The following is a 20,431-nucleotide window of genomic DNA, read 5'->3' as shown; positions in this document are numbered from 1 at the left end:
GTTGGGCACAGAGAGATCAGGTCCCTTCCCCAGGATTCAGCCTCTAGTAAGTGCCAGGATCAGAAGCCCGGCTGCTCCAGAGCCCTTCACGACTGACCACTGTCACACGCAGTGGCCTCTAATAATTTATTAAGTATGGGGTTGCTTTGCTTTGCTTTGCTTTGCTTTGCTTTGCTTTGCTTTGCTTTGCTTTGCTTTGCTTTTCTTTGCTTTTCTTTTCTTTTCTTTTCTTTTCTTTTCTTTTCTTTTCTTTTCTTTTCTTTTCTGCTGTAGTCTTTTCTTTTATAGCTTTAGCAGTCTGGTTGCGTTCAGGGAGCTGTTACCTAACAGTTTCATATTACACACGTGGTTGAGAAGACAAAGAATGTACAAAGTAAGACATTTGAGAGCAGTCACAAAACAGCACATCAGCATATGCAAAACTGCTTAGTGATGAAGTGCTTTAGTACTGAGGGGCGCCTAGGATTTGGATCCTCTTCTTCCCTCTTCTCTCGTCTCCTTCAACAGATGTCACAGGAGAGGAAGGGTGGCTTCCTGGAGGCCTTTTGAGCCAGATCTTGAAAGGTGTGGTAGACTTGAGTGGAGGTGTGCAACAAAGAGGGCCTTGTTCTAGTTGCTTAAAAGCAGAATTCCTGTTATTGTGCTTTTTTTCCCCTTTTTATGTTTGAGACTACATCTGGCACCAAGGTTCTCTTGGGCTGTCCAGTAGGTCCTCATCAAGTGTGTTTCTCTGTTTCCTCTGTGAGTTGCTTAAGTAGCTGTGGGAACTGGTTGAACCGATCACCTTTTAATTTCTTTGAAGGTCAACTGAAAAAGGCAGCAAGTTGGTTGTTCAAGAATGCTGAACCTCTGAGGTCCCTTTCCCCGGCCTCTAGCAGCCGCGACAGCCAGGGGGCTGCACCGGCGCAGTGGGTCTCAGGCGTGGAGCTTAGAGCCGAGAGCGTGTGCATCTGCTTCATCGATGACTGCATGGACTGCGACGTGCCCCTGGCCGAGCTCACCTTCTCCCGTGAGTGCCCCTGATTCCTGGTGGCAGCGCGGAGGTCTTCAGTGACTGCTGTCCTTTGTGTTATTCGTGCTCTCCCGTACTTAGTAGTGTGGGTGAAATTTAGATAATGGTTTTACATATGTTTTCCATTATTTGTATTTTAAAGAAATGTGTATTCATTTGCCATATGTGGCCTTCAGACTATGGCTTGGGAATAATAAAAATTGTCACTGATGAAATTTCTGTTCTATTATCAGCTCTAGTTAAATAATTCCTGATCTCTCTATTTTGTTTATCTTTTCTTATATCTAAAGATTGTAGGGAGGACTGTTATTAAAGGAATATAAAAGATAAACTTAGAAAATAATATTTCCACGCTATGTATCTTTTGAAAATTAAAAAACACAGAGACTTATCAGAAAGCTCCCCCCAGAGTCTCCTCTGTAGGGCTGGCTAAGAGGTGAAACACTGTTCATCTGAGAGCTGTCCTTCAGCAGAGTGGAGACCAGGGTAGAAGTACTTGATCCTAAATCGTGTTATTGCAAGCAGTGTCGATGAGGCTTCTGAGGAGAGTAAATGAAAGTTTCACTGCTGTGTTTACTTTTAATTTCCCATGGTTTTGATCTTTCTAGCCTTCTCCCCTTCAAGGGAAATTCAGTTCTGGGGATTTAATTCGACCTTTTACACGTTGTAGAGGTTTTCCTTTTCCCTGTGCTTCTGGCACCACAAAGGCCACTTGATTAAAACTAACATCTGGAATTTTGACTGTTTCTATGAGTATCTTTTCTGCAGAGAATTATTTCTTATTTTGCTATGGTAATCTTGAAATTTCGAGCTAATATTTATTAGGACATGTTCTCATCACTCTACCTTCTTTTTAGATATTGGGGTAGAAGTGTGTTTTTTATGTTCTTACAGGCTTCAGATACACCTGGATCTGGGCCTGGGACTACAGGGAGGCAAATGAGGCAGTTACCTCATTCACACCCTTTAAAGGGGTGCCAAAAAACTCCATAATTAAGATAAATGATATTTTAATGCTGTGTTTTTAAAAATCAGAATTTATGCCAAAAAAGCCCACGATGAACAAAACATCAAATTTTTTCGTATGCTCTCCTATAAGATCATCAATATTAGCTATAACTAGCATCTCTCTATTTTATTTTTACTAAGGTAATATCAGTTTATAATACTATGTAAATTTCACGTGTGCGACATTGTATTTCTGGTTCTGTGTACACTGCAGCATGCTTGCTCACCACCAAAAATTTAGTTTCTATCCATTACTGTACAGTTGGTCCCTCCTGCGCCCACTCTCATCCCTTCCCCTCTGGTAACCACTGCTCTGTTCTCTGTATCTATGTGTTCATTTTTCTAACATCTCTTTAATACGATTTGTCAGCAAAAGAAGGTTTTGGTTGGTCCTGCCCCACCACTGCAGTAAGATTTACTTTCATTGCAGGCCTGAATTTTCTGCAGCGTGTAAGAACTAGCCCTGAAGGCTACGCCCACTTCACCCTTTCTGGAGATTATTATAACCGTGCTCTGTCAGGTCAGTATAATTATCACGTGATTTAAAAAATACACTTCAACATTTGCCTGGGCCTATTTCTACATAAATTTTATATGAGGGAAAGTGAGTGGGACAGGACAGGAAAAGATGAAAAATAAATGATAGCAAAAACACAAAACACAAAGATTTTTCTTTTTTCTAAAAATATATTTGATGTGTTGCAACTGAATTATTTAAAAGGTTTCTTAGTCAATTCTTTTTGATCCTGGAGTTTGACCCATTTCAGAACATGAAATTCCTCAATAGTGAAGGATCATTTGGCCCTGAGGGTAGTTAAATTCCATGTGAGGTTTTAGCCCATAAGCATTTTAAACTTGAAGCCTTACCACTCCTTACTGGACGTGTGTGTTTCACTAGAAGAGCACTGAGTCAGTGACACTGTATGATCTGCCCTACCTGCTCCCCAAAGCAGAACATGGTTGATCAGGGCAAGCTGTTCTTCCAAAGACATAAAGCCCGGGGATACCGCGAGGCACATTCCGGCTTCTTTTCTTCCATTGGAAAGACCACGGTAAGGGCCTGTGCAGATGGACAGTCAGGAACCATCCTATACCAGGGCCGAGCCGGCTAAGAGAATTTTTCTTAGGTGTGGACAAAGTAAGCCCAGTAGTGCTGTGTAATCTCAGGCTTAGGCCAAAGAGTGACTCCTCCCTTTGATGTTAATGGAAAATTAAGCTTCAGTGTGTTGTGCTGCTGCTGCTGATTGTTCTAGAGTACACGTCACATTCAATTTTATTTGTTAGTTAACGTTTTCCCCTCCCTGTTCTGGATTCACTTAAAGGTAACACTCTTATTTCCTAATTGGTCAAAATGTTTAACTTTAGAATAATGGTCCAAGTCTTGCTAGTTGAGAGAAACTTTTACAGGGCATATGGTAGCTATTTTTTTGAAACTCATTTATTTTCCCAGAGCAAATATTGCTTACTTTAAAGTTGTGTGAACACGTCCAGGTCACTAAGTACTAAAAGGTATGAGAAGATGAATGTTCCTACATTATGTTACATGTTAGATTGGACTTGTATTGGTAAATCTCCTCATCGATGGCTGATTGAGTATATTTAGAAAACTGTTAAAAATTAACTGCCCTTGAAAAGTTGAGTCTTTAAAACCACAGTGAGGTACCATTTTTCTCACTTAACAAATGGGCAAAGTGGAAGCATGACCCTACTACGTATGTGAAGATATGAGCTGTAGAACGCTTACTTCCTTCTGTCAGAATTGTAAACTGAGGCAGCCACTTGGGGAAACAAGTGACAGGACCTGTAAGCTTACTCAGCCACTCCAGCAATATGCTTCTTCTAGGTCTGTACCCTAGAGAAGCTCTTGTCTGTGTGTACGAGGACACAAGTGTGAGACCGCTGATAGTAGTGGTCTTCCAAATAGCTGGAATCGCGTGAAGTGTCTCTTAGCAGTAGAATGGGTGAATAAAGTGTGGTCTGTTCATGGCTAGATCACAGTTCAGTGGGGGAAAGAAAGTACCGCAGCTGTATGTCATCAGTATGAGTGAATCTCAAAGACATGTCATTGAGCTGAAATAAAACCTGCAAAAGAGTACATCCAGTTGGATTCTGTTTGTGTAAAGATTCTCAGTAGGACAAACTAATCTACATATTCTTAAGAAATGCATACATGTGTGGTAAAGCTATAATAAAGAGGGAGGAAATGATTAACAACTCAAGCTCATGGTTACTTGGAGTTGGGTGGGAGAGGTTGGTGGGGAGTGGTGTACTTCAAAGGCACGTATACTTTTTCTTAAGCTGAATAGTGGGTGCATGAGTGCCTATAGCAGTTTATTCTTTAAACCATACATATATGTTGTTTATATCTTTTGTACATACGACATTTTAAGATAAATTTGGAAAACTTAAGTTAATGGATTTCCAAGAATACCTGTTTATTCAACCACTGGCTTCTTGATGTAAGCAGGATAGTCAAATTTAATAGTTACTTCAGCCACTGACATGACTTCTTCAACATGAGTCTGAGATGCTCTTTTCCCATCTTGAGTATATCAAAAACAGATCCTGCCTGCTCTTTAATAGAAGAGGGCACATACTCCCTACCTTCCTTCCTCCCATCTTTGGACGACCGTGGTTGGGGTACACATGTGCTCTTCTACGCATGTCCCTTAGACCTTACAGACGCCTGGAGGGGGACCTGCAGCTAAAGGTGGTGCTTTTATTATGAAGTCACGTTGGCAGTACAAAGCTATTAGCCATAGCATGTCCTTGCTGAGCATTTGTGAATGGTGTTCCCCTATAAACTCTTGGTATCTGCTGAACAGATGTCTTATTTCCTGTGTTCTTTTAGGCTGGGAGCCATTTATTGAGCCATGGCCATGCTCTGTATCCTGGCAACAACAGGCAGCTAGTCGTCTCCATCCTCCTCGACTGAAGCTGGAAGTCAAGGCCAAACACCGTTTGGATATCAATATCACTTCTGTATTAATTGGTGAGTGGAAAGTTGTCTTTAGAACATTGGTACCTTTCTGTGCATAAGACTCTTGTCTGGAAGACCATTAATCCTGGTTTAGCAAATACTTGGGCCCATAGCAGATGTCACTTACTCATCATGGCTGCTTTCCTGATTAACCCTAACCTGGCCTCATGATGCTTCTTAACCTGCTGCTCCAGAGGTGGCATCCGGCAGTAATGCTGCCAGTGAGCAAGTAAGAGCTTAGACCACATGGGGAACATCAGTGTCCATGATGAACTTTCTCCCTGTGATGCTTGGTCACTGGGATTTATTAAATGTCCTCAAAGTGAGTTTAGATTCACTTCTCTCAGGCTAGTCATAGAATAATTCTTAAACGGTGTAATTTTAACTGTCTTTATAGCAGGATAAGTCGCCTATGCTGTTTCCCATCAAAGATCATGTGACCTGACTCTGAAAATCACTGGGCTAAAGAGTTGCCAAGCTAATAGCGTGTGTTCTGATAGTTTTTTTTGACAACACTGAAATGTACATTCCTGGATTCAATGTAGTGTGTCAGAATCACTCTATGCTTGTTTTTATATCAAAAGAAGAGTTACATCATCCAGTCAGGTAGTGCCTACTTTGACTATGAAAACTGCACTCACCCTTTAAGTTACTGATCTACACGATCTGATTTTTGGTACCACTGTAGTTACCTCTGAGTGATAGGTAACACGTACTACAGTTGTGCCTTGGTATCCAAAGGGATTGTTTCTAGCACTGCACTCCCACCTCCACCCCACCAGAGGCACCAGAATCTGTGGATGCTCAAGACCCTTACATAAAATGACCTAGTACAGTGACCACGGTTGGCTCTCGGTATCTGTGGGTTTTACATCCCACTTGCAGACCCCACAGATACGGAGGGCAGATTGTAGTGCAAATCTATGAATTTCCTTGAGTTTATGTGTTGGATTGAGGCTCATAAGCTATCTATTGGTTTATTCCATGTCAGAGTAGGATGGAGAATATATAGTGAAATAAGACTCTTAAGTTTATTGATCTCCAAATTTTAAAACCAGTGTTTTACATTTGCAGATTTCATTCACTAATTTGCCTGGATATTCACAGGATATCACTTACATGTGGAATCTAAAGTATGATAAAATGAACTTATTTACAAAACAGAAACAGACCCACACAGACATAGAAAACAAACTTGTGGTTACCAAAGGGGAAAGGAAAGCGGGGAGGGATTAACTGGGAGTTTGGGATTAGGAGATACAAACTACTATATATAAAATAGATAAACAGTTAGATCCTACTATATAGCACAAGGAGCTGTATTTAATAGTTTGTAGTAAACTATAATGGAAAAGAATATAAAAAAGAATATGTGTTTGTATACATAAAACCGAATCACTTTGCTGTACACCAGAAACTAGCACAACATTGTAAATCAACTATACTTCAATTAAAAAAATTTGCCTGGATATTAAATATCATCTGTGGAATAGTAAATTGATCTCATGATTCTTCTCTGTTATTTTGACTCCTATATTCTTGTGTAATCTGTTCATCTGGAAGTTTAGATAAAGTTTGGGGCAGAGCTTTGAAAAGCTACAATAAACAGGAACTTACCTCAAACAGAAGAGTTCTGTTGGTATTTCTGATGAGTATCTGTCTATTAAAAATATCTTCCAAGAGGCATTCTTGTTAGGGGGATAGATGTAGCTCAGTGGTAGAGCGCATGCTTAGCATGCACAGGGTCTTGAGTTCAATCTGCAGTACCTCCATTTAAAAGGAAAGAAAAGAACAAAAGGTAGGTATTCTTGTCGGTCATAAAGTGGGTTTTTTTGACCTTTAATTCCTTATTCCGAATATTGTGCTGAAACCCAGAAACATTGCTGTGACTTGGTAGTGTTTAAATATTCTTTTTGTAGCCAAATATTGGAGTTGAAAACCAGAAACTAATAGTTCTTGTTTTAAAATAAGATAATACTTTAATTAGAATAAAAAGTCTTTATCCAGGTGTGGTGCATCATGATTACTTTGTTAATCTGCTCTCCCCATAATAATTCTCCTCTTAAAAAAGTAAAAGCACTCCTAGAGAATTGTCAGCTGGATTTCAGTCTCCTGAGTTTGGTGGTTTTTTAGAAGCCTTGTGACTGGTCTTTCTGTCCGTACCCTGGGCCTTAGCTTGGCATGCCATGCTCTTCACAGAGCAAGCTGTTCTCTTTTCTAGACTTCTTCGCCACGTCCCTGTGCTCTAGGATGCCGTGCCGGAGTCACACCGATCCCTCAGTGTGTCGTGCACTTCCATGTCCTGAAGTCTTTGTATGTGCTCTTCTCTCTGTCTGGAATGGTTGTGTGCCTCTAATCCCATCGGGCACCTTACCTATTCTTCAAGACCCAGAGCAAAGGTCCTCACCTCTCTGTAGACTCCCATGGGCTTTTGTGTGTATTCCTCCACTTCTGCCAAAGCATAGTAAATCTCCCCCTGTCACGGGCTCCCGTACCATTTTATTTGGGTCTTTGTTTTAGCTCCTTTCACACTGTTGGATAGTTTTGTGGTGACGGTTTTTTGTTAAACGTTAATTTCTTCCAGTGGAGTATGAGGTTCTCCAGGGGACAGACTTTCTCAGAATCTAGCATAGTGTCGAGCATTTAGTGAGGCATTCAATAAAAGCTTGTTTTGCTGAATTGAAATTATCTGTTTTAAACCCTCAATCTTTTCTACTTCTATTCTTAATATCTTTGGGTAATTTTTTCTAGACCAATATGTAAGTACTAAGGAATCATGGATGGCAGATTACTGTAAACAGGACAAGGAAATAGTTTCAACTACATCAGAAGACTGGATGGGCTCTTCGGTGGATCCTCCATGCTTTGGACAAAGTAAGATTTTTTTCCTACAAATGTTTGACTAAATCACATTTGATCCACAGAGCCATGTTTCATTGAGAAATTCAAATAGAATCATCCTTTCTATGGAGAAACGTACAGGAAATTCTATCTTCTATAGCTGTTTTAGTCTTTGCCGGGGACATTTTTCTGGCAAAAGATGCTGATCTTTTAATATGAGCTCTAATTTCACTGTTGTGGGAGAGGAAGAAAGTGCAATGTACTATTCCTACATTCTGGTCACATTGCAGGTGAACTGGTGCATCTGAAAATGCATCAGGATCAGCCATCCGTCAGTTTGTGTTACTCAGCTGAACATTCCAGTTGGTTGGACTTTTGGACCGGATTTTAAAGAACGTCTTTTCAGTTTCCTATATCTAGAGACAGAGAGTTTGGTTATATTCTTGAAGAGAGGGAGGGCAGGCACCCATGTGGAAATAATTGTTTAAAGGGAGGCCCTGTGCTGTTTGTAAAGTATAAATGCATTGAATACCCAGCCTCTTGAAGAAAGAGGAGTCAGTTTGTTCTGTTAACAATGTTTTCTTTCCTTATTTAACGCTTCACCATGGAGCTCTGATTTCCTCAGAGCTGGGGAGATTGTGATGGCCAACTACACGGTCCTTAGTTGTTCCACAAGCCATTGTCATCCAAATTCAACTCAGCCCCAGCTCTTTCAGTGTGGTTTCTTTGGGGAGTCTTGGCTGGACTTTACATAGCTCATGAATACTTAACTATTCCATCTGGTCTGCAAACGTGTCCTGGGAAGATGGATTTTCTTAGTGTATGAAGCATTTGAACTGGTTCGTCTCTCCTCAGGGTGTATAAATGGACTTTCTGTCTGCCTTGTACTTCAGGAAGGAGGGACGAGGACTTGTCAGCTCTGCTTGCTCTCTGTGTCCCAGGCTGCTGCTTCTCAGTCTCAAGGCCATTGCTTAGGAGCCAGGGCCTTTCAGATATCATCAGCTTCAATCCTGGCTCCTCCTCTAACCTGCCCAGTTTGTGTGTCCAGAGACTGTAATGCAGTCTACCCAGAAGACTCTAAATCATCTCTGTAATATGTAATGTGTCCTAGAGAGTGTGTTTCTAAAGACATTATTCATGCAGAGGGATCTTAAATCCAGACTCAGTGCAAACACTAGGAAGGCCTAATCTTCAGGGTTCTGATGAAGGACTTTTCTTTTGTCCCTCTCCCCCTGCTCCCCTCCCCCTTTATTTTTGTGTTCTCCTCTTTCTCTGTAGTTAATAAGCTACCTTATCTGTGTTAAATGCCTGTGCTAAATTAAAGCTGGATTTTTATTTACTTACAGATTTTTGTGGTTGCTTAGGCTTATAAAAGTGTGTATCTTTTTAATTAGACATAAACAAATATACCTCAATTTCCAAACCTCTTTTCTTACTGGAAATTCCTAGATAGTAGAATAGCAGATGGGATTGTATTCTCTTACTAGACCTACCGATACAATTGCTGGGCATTCCTTTTGACAGTCGGGTTTGAATCTTGTTCAACTGATCACAAACTTTCAGCTCTTACTCAAGAATATTTAGTCACATTCTCCCCCCACATTTGTGCATTTTATTCAGGCCAGCTTCAAAATGAGCCCTTAAAAGGGGAGGTTTTTAATATGAAATTCAGCCTAAGGGAGCTGCTGATTTTTCACTGTTTCTTTAACAGGGAAAAGAAAATAATGGCTTCATTTTTGACATAATTGTTGGCTTTGTAAGGGCTGAGATTCTGCAGGTGAACCTGGATGGCATGGCTCCTTATTCAGTTCATTAGTTTTATATTCAAAGACAATTTATGGAAACACAAAAATAAATATTCTAAAAACGTCCATGTTTAAGATAGAAATAAAATCAGGAGGTAACTCCTTACTAGAGATTGTTTTAACTTGGGACACAGACTGACTCTTTCCCTTGAATTTTTGAGACCCGTGGGGGATTAGCATTCTACTGCTACTGCCTTTTCCAGTTGGAACGAACGACTCCCACTAAAATCTGTGCTGATTGTTCTTGGTAACTTTTCTATGCCATTTAAGAACATACATGCTTTAAATTAAAAATCCTCAAAAGACTTACCATTCTGTTCAAGTGAACGTGAGTACATTTTCTTTCCCCAGTTGAGAAAAAAAGGAGCATGCTATGTTAACACAGCCTCCACGATAGAGGCCAGTGTAAAAACTGTCTCGCTCACCTTGTCAAGTACCCTCTTAGCTCTTAGTAATCACTGGAGGAATGATCCTATAATTGCATGATGCTTGCTCTGTTTGTAATGTACTCTGTTTGTGCTTATGTTTTGGAGATGAGTCTTCTTTTTCACTGTATTTATTCTTACCCTCTAACTTTGTCTCTCCTGTCTACCAGGCCTCCCCCTTGTCTACCTTAGAACTAGGAGTACAGCCAGTCTGACTAACCTAGAGCACCAGATCTATGCTAGAGGTACAGTATAGCCAAGCGAGGGCTTGCTTTATTTTCCTGTTTTAAGAACTGCCTTGTACACCGGTTTTCTGTGACTGTGGGAGCTGAATGGGGGTATACCCAGTTTTGAGAACTTTGCTTTAGTAGCAGGAAAGATCATTTCCAGCTAATGGACAGAGCGGCATCTTGTATCAGAAGGAAGTGATGTGCTGATTCTTATTCTGTGTCTTCCACTTGCTTTAACCCTTAGTGGAAATGGAATCAACTCCACAATGTATGATGCAGAAACATCCAGTGTCAGTTAGAGGTGATGTCTCATATTGAAAAGCAAATAAATGGAAGAAAACCATCCTCCATCAGGCAGTCCTGCAAGTCCTTGTTTACAGAATGCTCGGAGAGTATTTAGTCCTGTGGTAATGCAGGGGGCTCTGTCGGAGCTGTGACGATCAGGAATAGAGCTAAGAGAAATGTTTCCGGTAAATAATTGCTTAGATACAAATCTTACTTTCTTAAGAAGCGAAGTGCTTAGGAAGTAGAAAAGGGGATGTTATTTCTGTCTCTGACCCTTTAAGTTTCCTTGAGAATTTAAGTGGTAAGTAAATATGAAAGGAAAACATCATAGCATCAAGGAATTAGAATCCCAAGATGTCCAGTCCTTCATTTGTTTGAAGGAGTGCAATTTAATCTGAATGATTTATGTTTACTTGGCTAACACCACCAGATCATGGGTCATGATATATTTTATAAAAATGGCCTTTTGAGCTGCTTCTGCTAGGAGTTCAGAACAGAGATATTAATGTGTGGGGATAGTACTGTTGTTTTTCCTGGAAGGTTTTACCAGGATGGATGTTTGTGGGGAGGGCTCATGAAGCCTATGATTGAATCTTCACTTATTCGTGGATTTATACTTATAAGCTTTTCTCTGTTATTTAATCTTTTGGGCTGAGCAGAGTGTTAGTCCTCCCTGCCCCCTTAATGGAGGTACTAGGGATTGAGCCCAGGACCTTGTGCACACTAAGCACTTGCCCTGCCAATGAGCTATACCACCACCCTCCTCAGTACAGCATTATCCTTGTTTAGCTGGTGAGGACAGAGGCTCAGAGAGACTAAGTAATTTGCCTTTATTCACATGACTAGCTAGTAGCAGACCTGGGACTTTATTTCTTATGGTTAATAAACCAGGTTCTTTCTGATAGACTGAGCTGTTCATACAGCATGAAACCCCACACTGTTCATAAGGGCCAGGTTACCCTGGGTAGCGAGTCCACAGGGGTAGCCATTTCCTCAGCTGGAGCCATTTAAGCTAAACTTGGACGTGAGGAACTTTGGGTTCTTTCAGCCTATGAATCAATTAGGTCTGGTCACTAGAGGAGGTTTTCTGAGGCCACCAGGGAGTACTGTTCCTTTGATGGACTTGGGAATTTCCTTCTCAGGCAAGTACACAGTTGATTTGGACCCCAGTGTGGAAGATGTCAAGTCTGTCCCCTGGAGCTGGGTTTAGATTTGTGGGCATTCCATGTATTTTTATCCTCAGAGAGGTAGGTTGCTGAAGTCTGCGCTGGTTTGTGTAATCAGGACAAGAAGCTTGGGGACCTTAGCAGTGTGCCTATGGAGGCGATTTAATTACAAAGCAATATACTCGTGAATGTCTTTATATGGATTCCTAGCACTTTATTCTGTGTTACAACGTGATCAAAGCCATTTGCCACCTGTTCTTTTTAAATCTAATTTGCAAATGGAAACTCAGAGTCTGGCGCACAGTGGGATATGAAAGCACATCTGGCTTCTTTTCCTCCTGGGTCCTTTATCTGCTGTAATAAAGCAGCTCTCTCACTCATGGAGAGGGAGGTGCCTTTCAAGGTGCCACAGTGAGTGCTGTTTACCCTGCAGACAGCTCTTAAATTTTTTACTCCCCCTCTGCTCTTGTCAGCAGCCTCACAGCTACTCCTTAATTTTCAACTTAATGAACACTGGTTTTTTAAGCAAACCTTGGGAACTAAGTGAGGCCATTAGGATGAGAAATGGGCATAGTCTAGCCTGAGATTATCTTAAGAAGTATTTGGAGTATCTGAAAACCAACCACGAAATTGTAGGAACACTCTGGAGACTACTCATGTATTTAGACTCCCCTGAGCCGTTGTCCTCACCAAAAAGAAGAACTTGCCTTATCCTGAAATGGCTTGTTTTGCAGTGTTTAGAGCACTAACTTGTGAAAACTTTAGAAGCTACAAAGGGAAAACAAAAAAAGCAATGACTCTTGAAGAGGCCTGGCGCTGTCAGGACGCTTCCCTGTGCCGGACTCGAGAGGCCGGAGAGGCGGGCCCTGGTGCAGTTCGCCTTCTCGGCTGTGCTGGCAGGAAACACGTGCTCCTGGGGAGTGAACTGAATTTTGAATGTGGCGTTCTCAATGGGCAGTTGCAGTCACTTCTAGATGTCATTTTCTCCACAGCTGCAGACCATGCGGGTCCTGGGCTTTCTTAGGCTGACTCTGTGCTGTAAAGCTGGACACATAGTGAGACTGGGCCGCGCCCTTTTTTCTTGGTGGAGCGTGTGTGGTTGTGACCTGTGAGCACATCAGCCAGGAGGCTCTGGCCACCGGGTGGCCGCTGCCTTTGTGGTCCCAGTGCCACCTCCCCCTTTGTGTGTGTGGCTGGTAGAGGAAGTGCAAGCCCTGGGAGGAGCCGGAGCGAGCAGCAGGCTGCGAGACGGGCACGTGGGTCCCCAGGCAGCCCGGGCCCGGGAGACTGTTCCTCAGTCTGATTTCTGACAGGGTCTGGAGTCAGGTCAGACTCTCCCTGGAATCTGATTACTTATATTGATCACTGTTTCTTTCCAGTTTCCTCGATTAGAAGCTATTTTGTGAAAGAAGTTATATTTTGTCCTCCTTCTGTAGTCTCCATAGTGGTCCCTGCCTTACAGCAGAGGGTGGTGATATCTGTGCAAAAAAAAATGAGCTAAAAGTTTCATTTAAAAAGCTTTGGGATAGTGTATTTCTGATCTTCCAGGGAGGAAAAAAACCACAGCTATTCCTATAAGAGATAGGGAAGAATGTTTTTATTTTGTTATAATATGCATAATATGATTCCAACGTAGCTCATATAAAGGGAGGCTTCCTTAAAGTACAGGTATTTCAGACAAAGTGTAAGCAAGTGCCTGCGATACGTTTGTGTTGTTACAATTTGGGTTATCTGTTTAGAATGTATTTCTTGGGAGTAGTGGGGATTCATTACTCTTTCTTGTCTAATGCCAGCCGTATGAGGTCTGGCGACTCCTTCTAAGATGAGGCCTGTGGAGTTGTGGGACAGCTGCTGGGTGGGAGTGGTCACACGGCACAGCCCATTGTCAGGGGACTAAGTCACCTAAGGCACTGGAATACACAGTGATACCCCACTCCTGTCAACACACCTGTGGTGGTTCCTCTTTCTCTCCACCTTCAGCCCCTTTGCACAAGAGGCAGTTTGGGGCACTGTCTCCAGGTTTGGGGAGGCTGTCTGCCACACAGGTAGAGGCACATGCTAACGGCCTTGTGTTTGCTCACAGCAGAGGTGAAGGCCCCCAAACGCCGGCAGCCTTTTGTCCCTTTCGCTCTGAGGAATCACACAGGCTGCACTTTGTGGTTTGCCACGCTGACCACCACGCCCACCAGGTAAGGAGCACTGAGTCTGCCACCAGGGGCTCCTGTGTTCCAGCCCAGCACAGCAAGGCGGGCCCTTCTTGAGGCTCTCGAGGTTGATTCTGTTTGAATCAATAACTTGCTGTCTTGCTGAGATTTATGATGGGAATTCTGGTTCTGTGTAGAGTCTGCAGTCAGAGAAACAAGTCTTGAGTCTGAAATATCCAAATTGTGATTTTGATCTTGGTGTCCATTGTTTTTAAAGTAAAAGTTGAGCAAATTAAGGATGTGAAAGAAAACTCACTCCATCCTTTCTTCTTGGTCCCCATTCCATTCCCCCTTTTAAAATAAGCTTTGTGTGGTTATTAAACCAAATGTTTTTCCCATTTTTCTTCCAAAACTGCTTTGAAAACACCTCTCAAATCCTTCCTCTACCCCCCCCCCACCATATAAGAATTATCTTCCAAACCTTAAACATACTTAAGTCCAGATGGAATTGGGTGGAGTTAGGGGAACAAATGAGAATTTACCTAAGCCAAGTGAGAACATTCTCTAACAGCTTTCTGCCTGTTCAGACCTTGGCTCAACTTTCCAAATGCAGGCTGACCTTTCCAATTTAGGTAATGAAGTGTATGAAATGAGTAACAGGATCAACTGATTTGAGACCGTATTTCTCCTGCCTCCACCAAGTATGTATGATAACACTCTAGAGGAGACATTTTTGCTTTTTTGAAAACAATTCACATCTGTTAAATTCTAAATAGTCACGTAAATACTACTGTTAAAAGCCATGACTTAGTTTATGTAGCCCCCTGTGTGCCAGACTCTGCTGCTGGAGGCACGTGACCATGTGGCGATAGCTTTGAGCTGTTTCTAAAGTTTCAAGTAAGTTGTGATTGATCACAAAGATAACTTGTGTTATTGACCTTTCAGGTCATCTTTGACAGCCAGGTTACGTGGCCTGTTGCTATGAATTGAGTTCTGTGTGAGAGGGAGGTAGAGAGAAAGAGAGCCTAGCTGGTGTCATCTGATTTGGTTCCAGGGCTGCGCTGTCTCACAGTGGGAGTCCAGGCGTAGTTCCAGAAGGGACCGGAACATTTCTTGATGATGCTCACAATGTTAGCGAGTGGCGGGAAGTCCTTACAGGTGAAGAGATTCCCTTTGAATTTGAAGCAAGAGGAAAGTTAAGACACAGGTAAAACATGGTTCATTGTTTGCCTCAATATGTATATATACATTAGAGGCAAAACCCTAGGAACAATTATTCTTATGGTATAAATAATTGTCCCTAGTGTCTTGCCTTTCCACTTTTCCTTTGTTAATGATTTTAATGTTTTATTATTAAAAGGTATTTGGAAAATCAGTGTTTCCTTTAAAAAAATATGACTGTCCTGCTATCTTGGAAATACATTTCTTTCCATTTTAATTATCCCTTTGTTAGACAGGTGAGGTGATAACCTGTGTGTTCCATAGAAGTAATTTGGTTGAAGCGTAGACAGATCATAACACTCCAGTTCACTGCATCCTAGCCTGGCTTTCGTGATGTTGTGGTGCCATGGCATTCTTAAAAGCTATCAAAGCATGTTGGTTTCAGTTTTAAGATATGTGCCACATAGCAGTTTCAGCAAGCAGAGCCAGTAGTGAGAAGATATTCTGATTCTAAGTACGAATAACTCATCTGGGCAGACCGCTAGCTGCTGGCACTCTTAAAGTAGCCAGCCGAAGGACGGGAATAAATGTGAAAGAACGCTGTGTCTGGTTACTGAGATATCTTAAAATGTGTAATAAAATGTTCTTTTATTTGCAAACATTTTGAAGTGGAAGGGCTGTCCAGTGGATAGTGAATGGGTTAAGATTTTAGTGTTTGAGCCTTATGATCTGAAATTCAAGAGATTGGCTTCAGCCTTCTGTGGTCATACATGCTCATGGTGCTTTAAGTCTGTGTGTGTGCAAACCTGCTCCTGAGTCAGACACTTCTCCCTTCTGCCTTGCTCCGCATCAGTGCACATACTCCCTAGCACCAAGAATTCTGAACTTGTGGGCCTCCAGTGATTTTTCAGGAGAAAAATAGTTTAAAGAACTGCAGTACTGGGCACATGTGCCTGGAAGCCACATTAGAATTTCCAAGGATGAGTGGTGAGTGGTGTTCCACAAAGTTCCCCGAGAAGCTCATTATAGAGCTGTGACTGGATTTCTTAGTAAGCACTGCTTCTTGTATCAGAAGGGGTTTGGCCTTTTTTTGTCGTTTCCATTTTAGTTTCTGTGTTCTGTAACCCATTTCAAGTCCCACTGTTCTGCTTGAATTTCTCAAAATAAATGCCTTCTCTGGCTTTTCCCCCTCTGGCATACTGTACCCCACTCCCTGCCTCCCTCCTCCCTTCCCCGTTCCTGTCAGCCTCAAATCCAGTTCCCCATTTCAGGCTTCTGGCTTGAATTAGGCAAAATCTAAAATAGAATTAAATGTGCAATTTCCTCCTGTTCCTCCTGGTCTGCCCGCTGCCTTCTACTGTGGTGTCAGCTGAGCGTTTCAGCCCCGGGACTGAGGGCTCTGTCTCTCATTAACCTGCCTGTGTTCTTATAGGACTGAAGCTGAGTGACTGAGTGTGTCCTGAGAGAAGTAGGAGATTCCACAAAAGAACCAAGGAGAAAGTGCTGTTTTATGCATTTCCAAGAGTATGGTTACGTTATTAAATTGCCAGTGTAGCCTTTTTACTACCCCACTGAAACACTGTTAGCTGACGTCATCATTTCATAAAGGTTGAGGTAGAGGTTAGTGGGGGAGAGACCTGAGCTAGTTCTCAAGATTCACTTGGTTTGCACCAAAGGAGGGCTGATGCCACTCTTGCTTGGGCTTTATAGATCTTGCAGTTTTGTTTTAAGTATAAGACTCAGTTAAAATGTTCTCTTGATTTCCCTTGCATTAGGTAACCACCAAAAGGCTTATTAGCCAGCCGGGTTTTTAATGTCATTATACAGTAAATCCGATTCCAGTCTTTGCGTCTGCTTCCCCTCTCTTGCTTGGATTGTGCTTAAGGTCTTTTTCTGTGTTCTGCCTGACAGACACACCCATGACCTCCGGATTCATCAACTGCAAGTTAGAGTGAATGGCTGGGAGCAAGTGAGCCCAGTTTCTGTGGACAAAGTCGGGACCTTTTTCCGATATGCGGCGCCAGATAAGAATTCATCTTCCTCTATGGTGTGTGGCTGTGGAAAGGGTGTTCGGTGGCCGCGCCCCCTTAAAGAAACCAGGCAGGCAGACAGGCCTGTAATAGCCTTGCTCTAGTGAAATTTTCTTGTTCTTTATTTCTCCTAGCACTGGGAAGAATACCTAAGATTATTTTGGGTTATCAATGCCTACAACTATATAGACAAGCCAGCCAATGGTTAGTTTTAGTAGAAAAATAAGATGTAAAATTAGCATTAACACATAATACCCTCCCCGTACAGATTGGTTTTATACTCACCTGGACCACCCAGCAGGTTATGAGTCTGCCAAACACGTATTGGCTTTATTTTTACCCTTTCTTTATATAGTGTCTTCTTTATACTCCTTATGATGCTGCTCCTTGATCCTTCTAGCTCTGTGTCTCCAAATCCTCCTCTCTGGCATAGAGACAGATGTCCATTGTTGTTTATTTTCTGATCACACGTCCTTTCACCCGATTTTACGCAGCCTGTGGTTCTAGGGGCTGGAGGGCCAGCCTGGGGAGTGCTAGCAGGTGGCATGCCTGACTAGACTGTGCAGGTGGGGGCTAGCGTGCCAGCCGCTGTATCAGCCACTGTGGATGCTCTCGCCTGGGTCTCAGCCGTACTTCATAGGTAACCACTCATTTGTGGGTAGCCAGTGATGAGTGGGAAAACACAGATCTGCAGAGATAATGTAGCTTTCCTCATGCTTGCTTGCTTCAAGAAAAATATTTTTGGAGAGCACTGTTCTTTCCGCTTTTCCTCTGTTGTGCCCAGGTTTCTTAGAAAAATAAATTTTCTTTCAAGATTACTTTTCTGCCTAAGTTCATGTCCAGTAATAAAAGGACTAAGCCCCTGAGAGATACCTTTTTATTGTGTTGATGCATTCTGGAGAAAATCTGTATATATTAAATGGTTGTGAGATGAATATTGCTTTTCCCTTACCTTCTAAGATATTTTCTCTTCATAGTAGACCACACTTTACCTAAGATTATTTATAAACACCTTTCAAGCAAATTACATTGTCACTGAATTTAATGATGCCTGTAATGTTAGGACTGTACTGACTCTCTGACTTTTGGAATTTTTCTTAGATTGGCAGCCCAAGCAGCAGAACAAATATTATTCATCCCCAGGTTTATGTGAGTATGACTTTCCCGTGTCACTGTGTTTATTGAGTTTACACACTGTGCCTGAACCATACATGGATGTATAGTTCTTGACAATCACTGGACTCTGTGTTTGGAATTATTGTTTTCTTTTTCTATGAATGATTACCTTCCGTTTATAAGAACCTGCAAGAAAATGTTTTCCCCTAACTTGGTATGTGAGACTGAATATTATAGGGAAGGAAGAGAAAAGGCAATTGTTTTGGTCCAAGGCCTCCTTTTCTTTCTAAGTTAAATATAAATTAACCTTTGTATGGCTATAAATATTTCATAGGTTTTGGTCCAAAGGTTATGAAAGTAAATAAGAATGAAAAACTAGTCAGATTTTTTCCCCCCATTTGGCTTTTGAAACATCACTACAAGATGACATTAAAAAGCTATTTTCAGGTTTTTGCTTATAATTTCTTCTCGCTGAGGATAGCAAGTTTTAAAATGTGAAATTCAGTTGAGCTTGGAGACGACAAGATCAAGATTTAAAACAATTGTTATTGGGCCTCGGCTCTTCTGGGGCTTTGCTGAGCTGGGTCTGTGGAAGCTTTGGTGATGAGTGTGTCCCTCTAAAAAAACTCTAGAAGACTGTAGTGTGCCTTTTCACTGAGACTTCTAGAAGCTTTGGTTCAAAACATGGAGCTCTTCATTTGATTGTTTATAGGTTGGTTTTTGCATACTGTTAGTTTTAATTAAAAAGTTGGCAGTGTGGAAAGCTTGGGTTGTTGTGTCATTTGTTTTTCCAATAAAAAAGCATTAGGGTTAGGACACATTGTAATTGTACTTCAACTTGAAAAAAAACAAAAACTGAGAATTCTAATTAAAAAAAAAAAGCGAAAAGAAGCATCATCAGTATGTTCTGGATACTTGTTCTAAGAACAGTATTTTTGGAAATCTTTTTAGTATACCTAAGGTGGAATTTTTTTACTTAAAAAAAGAAAATTCCTGTCCCATGGTAGTAGTTCAAAATGTGTTGAATGTGTGAATGAACATATGGTGATAAAGACAGTAGTGGCTGCACCCAAGACCAGAAATAAATGATTTCCCTCCATATCTTGAGTTTCTGAACTTTGGTGTTCTCTTCATTAAAAAAAAAAAAAAAGGATTATTTAACAGAACAGAAGAAGAAGAGGTTTGTTTTTAAAGCTCTTAGAGATACAATGTTTCTTATAGGCAGTCAAACAATAGTGTATGGGCATATTGACTACGTTTTATGACGTTTAGAAAAAAAGTTGTCCTTCCTGTGAAACGCCGACCGATACAAGCAACTCTTTAGAACTGGCTGTTACAATAGTGTGTACTTACAGGATATTCACTCCTGTTAAAGTGGAGTGGTTTTAGGGCTTAATGACTCCTTTCACTGAGGAGCTATGGCAGTAATAAGATGCTTTTGATTTAGGCCTTCCAGTCGGCAGTGTTGTATTTTGCGTGTGTTTCAAAAGCACAGTTACTCTCTTTTCACTTCTCTCTTTCACAGTTCTCTTCGCTCCCGCCCGTCCGAGTCGTCTTCGCGGTGACTATGGAAGGCAGCGCTCGGAAAGTGATCACTGTCCGATCGGCCCTCATTGTGAAGAACAGGCTTGAGACTCCCATGGAGCTAAGACTGGACAGCCCATCAGCTCCAGACAGTAAGTTTGGACATCATCTTCCTTTTACCCTGAGACGGACTTTGGGGCGGGGACCACGCCTGAAAGCACTAACACTGATTTCTGTGGCAGAGCCCGTGGTGCTTCCCGCTGTCATGCCAGGCGACTCATTCGCTGTGCCTTTACACCTCACTTCTTGGCGGCTGCAGGCCAGGCCTAAAGGGTTGGGTGTGTTTTTCTGTAAGGCTCCTATTCATTGGACCAATGTGGTGAAGACTGCAGAGGTTAGTAGCAGCAAACGAGAGTGCCACTCCATGGACACGGAGAAAAGCCGATTCTTCAGGTATGCGTGGTGCAGCAGTGGCATGTAAATTTTGCCATTTTTGTTCTTCATTCTTTCCCTAAGGACCCTGAGTAATTCAATTGTGCTTGTTTAAAACCCTAAATTTCTTATTCCTTACGTTCTTGTGTTAAGAGTTCGTAAGAATTCAAGGGGTAACCCTTGGTGGGAGTGTGGTTGTTGCTTGTCATCTAATGTTGATGGGAGGAACAACCACAAACCCACTACTCACACTGTACGATTAGAAACATGTC

General features: G+C 41.8%; 1 protein-coding gene across 10 annotated transcripts in view; it reads left to right on the top strand.

Annotated features, from left to right (window-relative positions):
* The window catches only part of VPS13D (vacuolar protein sorting 13 homolog D), a 225,175-nt gene that overhangs the window by 72,695 nt on the left and 132,049 nt on the right, over positions 1–20,431 (top strand). For 7 of the 10 annotated variants that reach the window (XR_010383976.1, XM_064494047.1, XM_031464086.2 and 4 more), the window contains 11 exons: positions 803–1,009; positions 2,451–2,540; positions 4,872–5,012; positions 7,752–7,874; positions 10,242–10,316; positions 13,836–13,941; positions 14,951–15,103; positions 16,969–17,104; positions 18,189–18,236; positions 19,729–19,879; positions 19,970–20,180. Coding sequence is in view for 9 of the 10 variants with exons in the window: in XM_064494047.1 (XP_064350117.1) it covers positions 803–1,009; positions 2,451–2,540; positions 4,872–5,012; positions 7,752–7,874; positions 10,242–10,316; positions 13,836–13,941; positions 14,951–15,103; positions 16,969–17,104; positions 18,189–18,236; positions 19,729–19,879; positions 19,970–20,180 (1,441 nt within the window). In the remaining variant the exon portion in view is untranslated. The remainder of the gene's footprint in view (positions 1–802; positions 1,010–2,450; positions 2,541–4,871; positions 5,013–7,751; positions 7,875–10,241; positions 10,317–13,835; positions 13,942–14,950; positions 15,104–16,968; positions 17,105–18,188; positions 18,237–19,728; positions 19,880–19,969; positions 20,181–20,431) is intronic. The other 3 variants (XM_031464087.2, XM_064494046.1, XM_031464090.2) reach the window with 3 other exon arrangements.

The sequence above is a fragment of the Camelus dromedarius genome, chromosome 14 (assembly GCF_036321535.1).
Source record: "Camelus dromedarius isolate mCamDro1 chromosome 14, mCamDro1.pat, whole genome shotgun sequence".
Lineage (NCBI taxonomy): Eukaryota > Metazoa > Chordata > Mammalia > Artiodactyla > Camelidae > Camelus > Camelus dromedarius.
The sequence above is the reverse complement of the archived record's forward strand: the minus strand, read 5'-3'. Positions and strand labels throughout refer to the sequence as shown.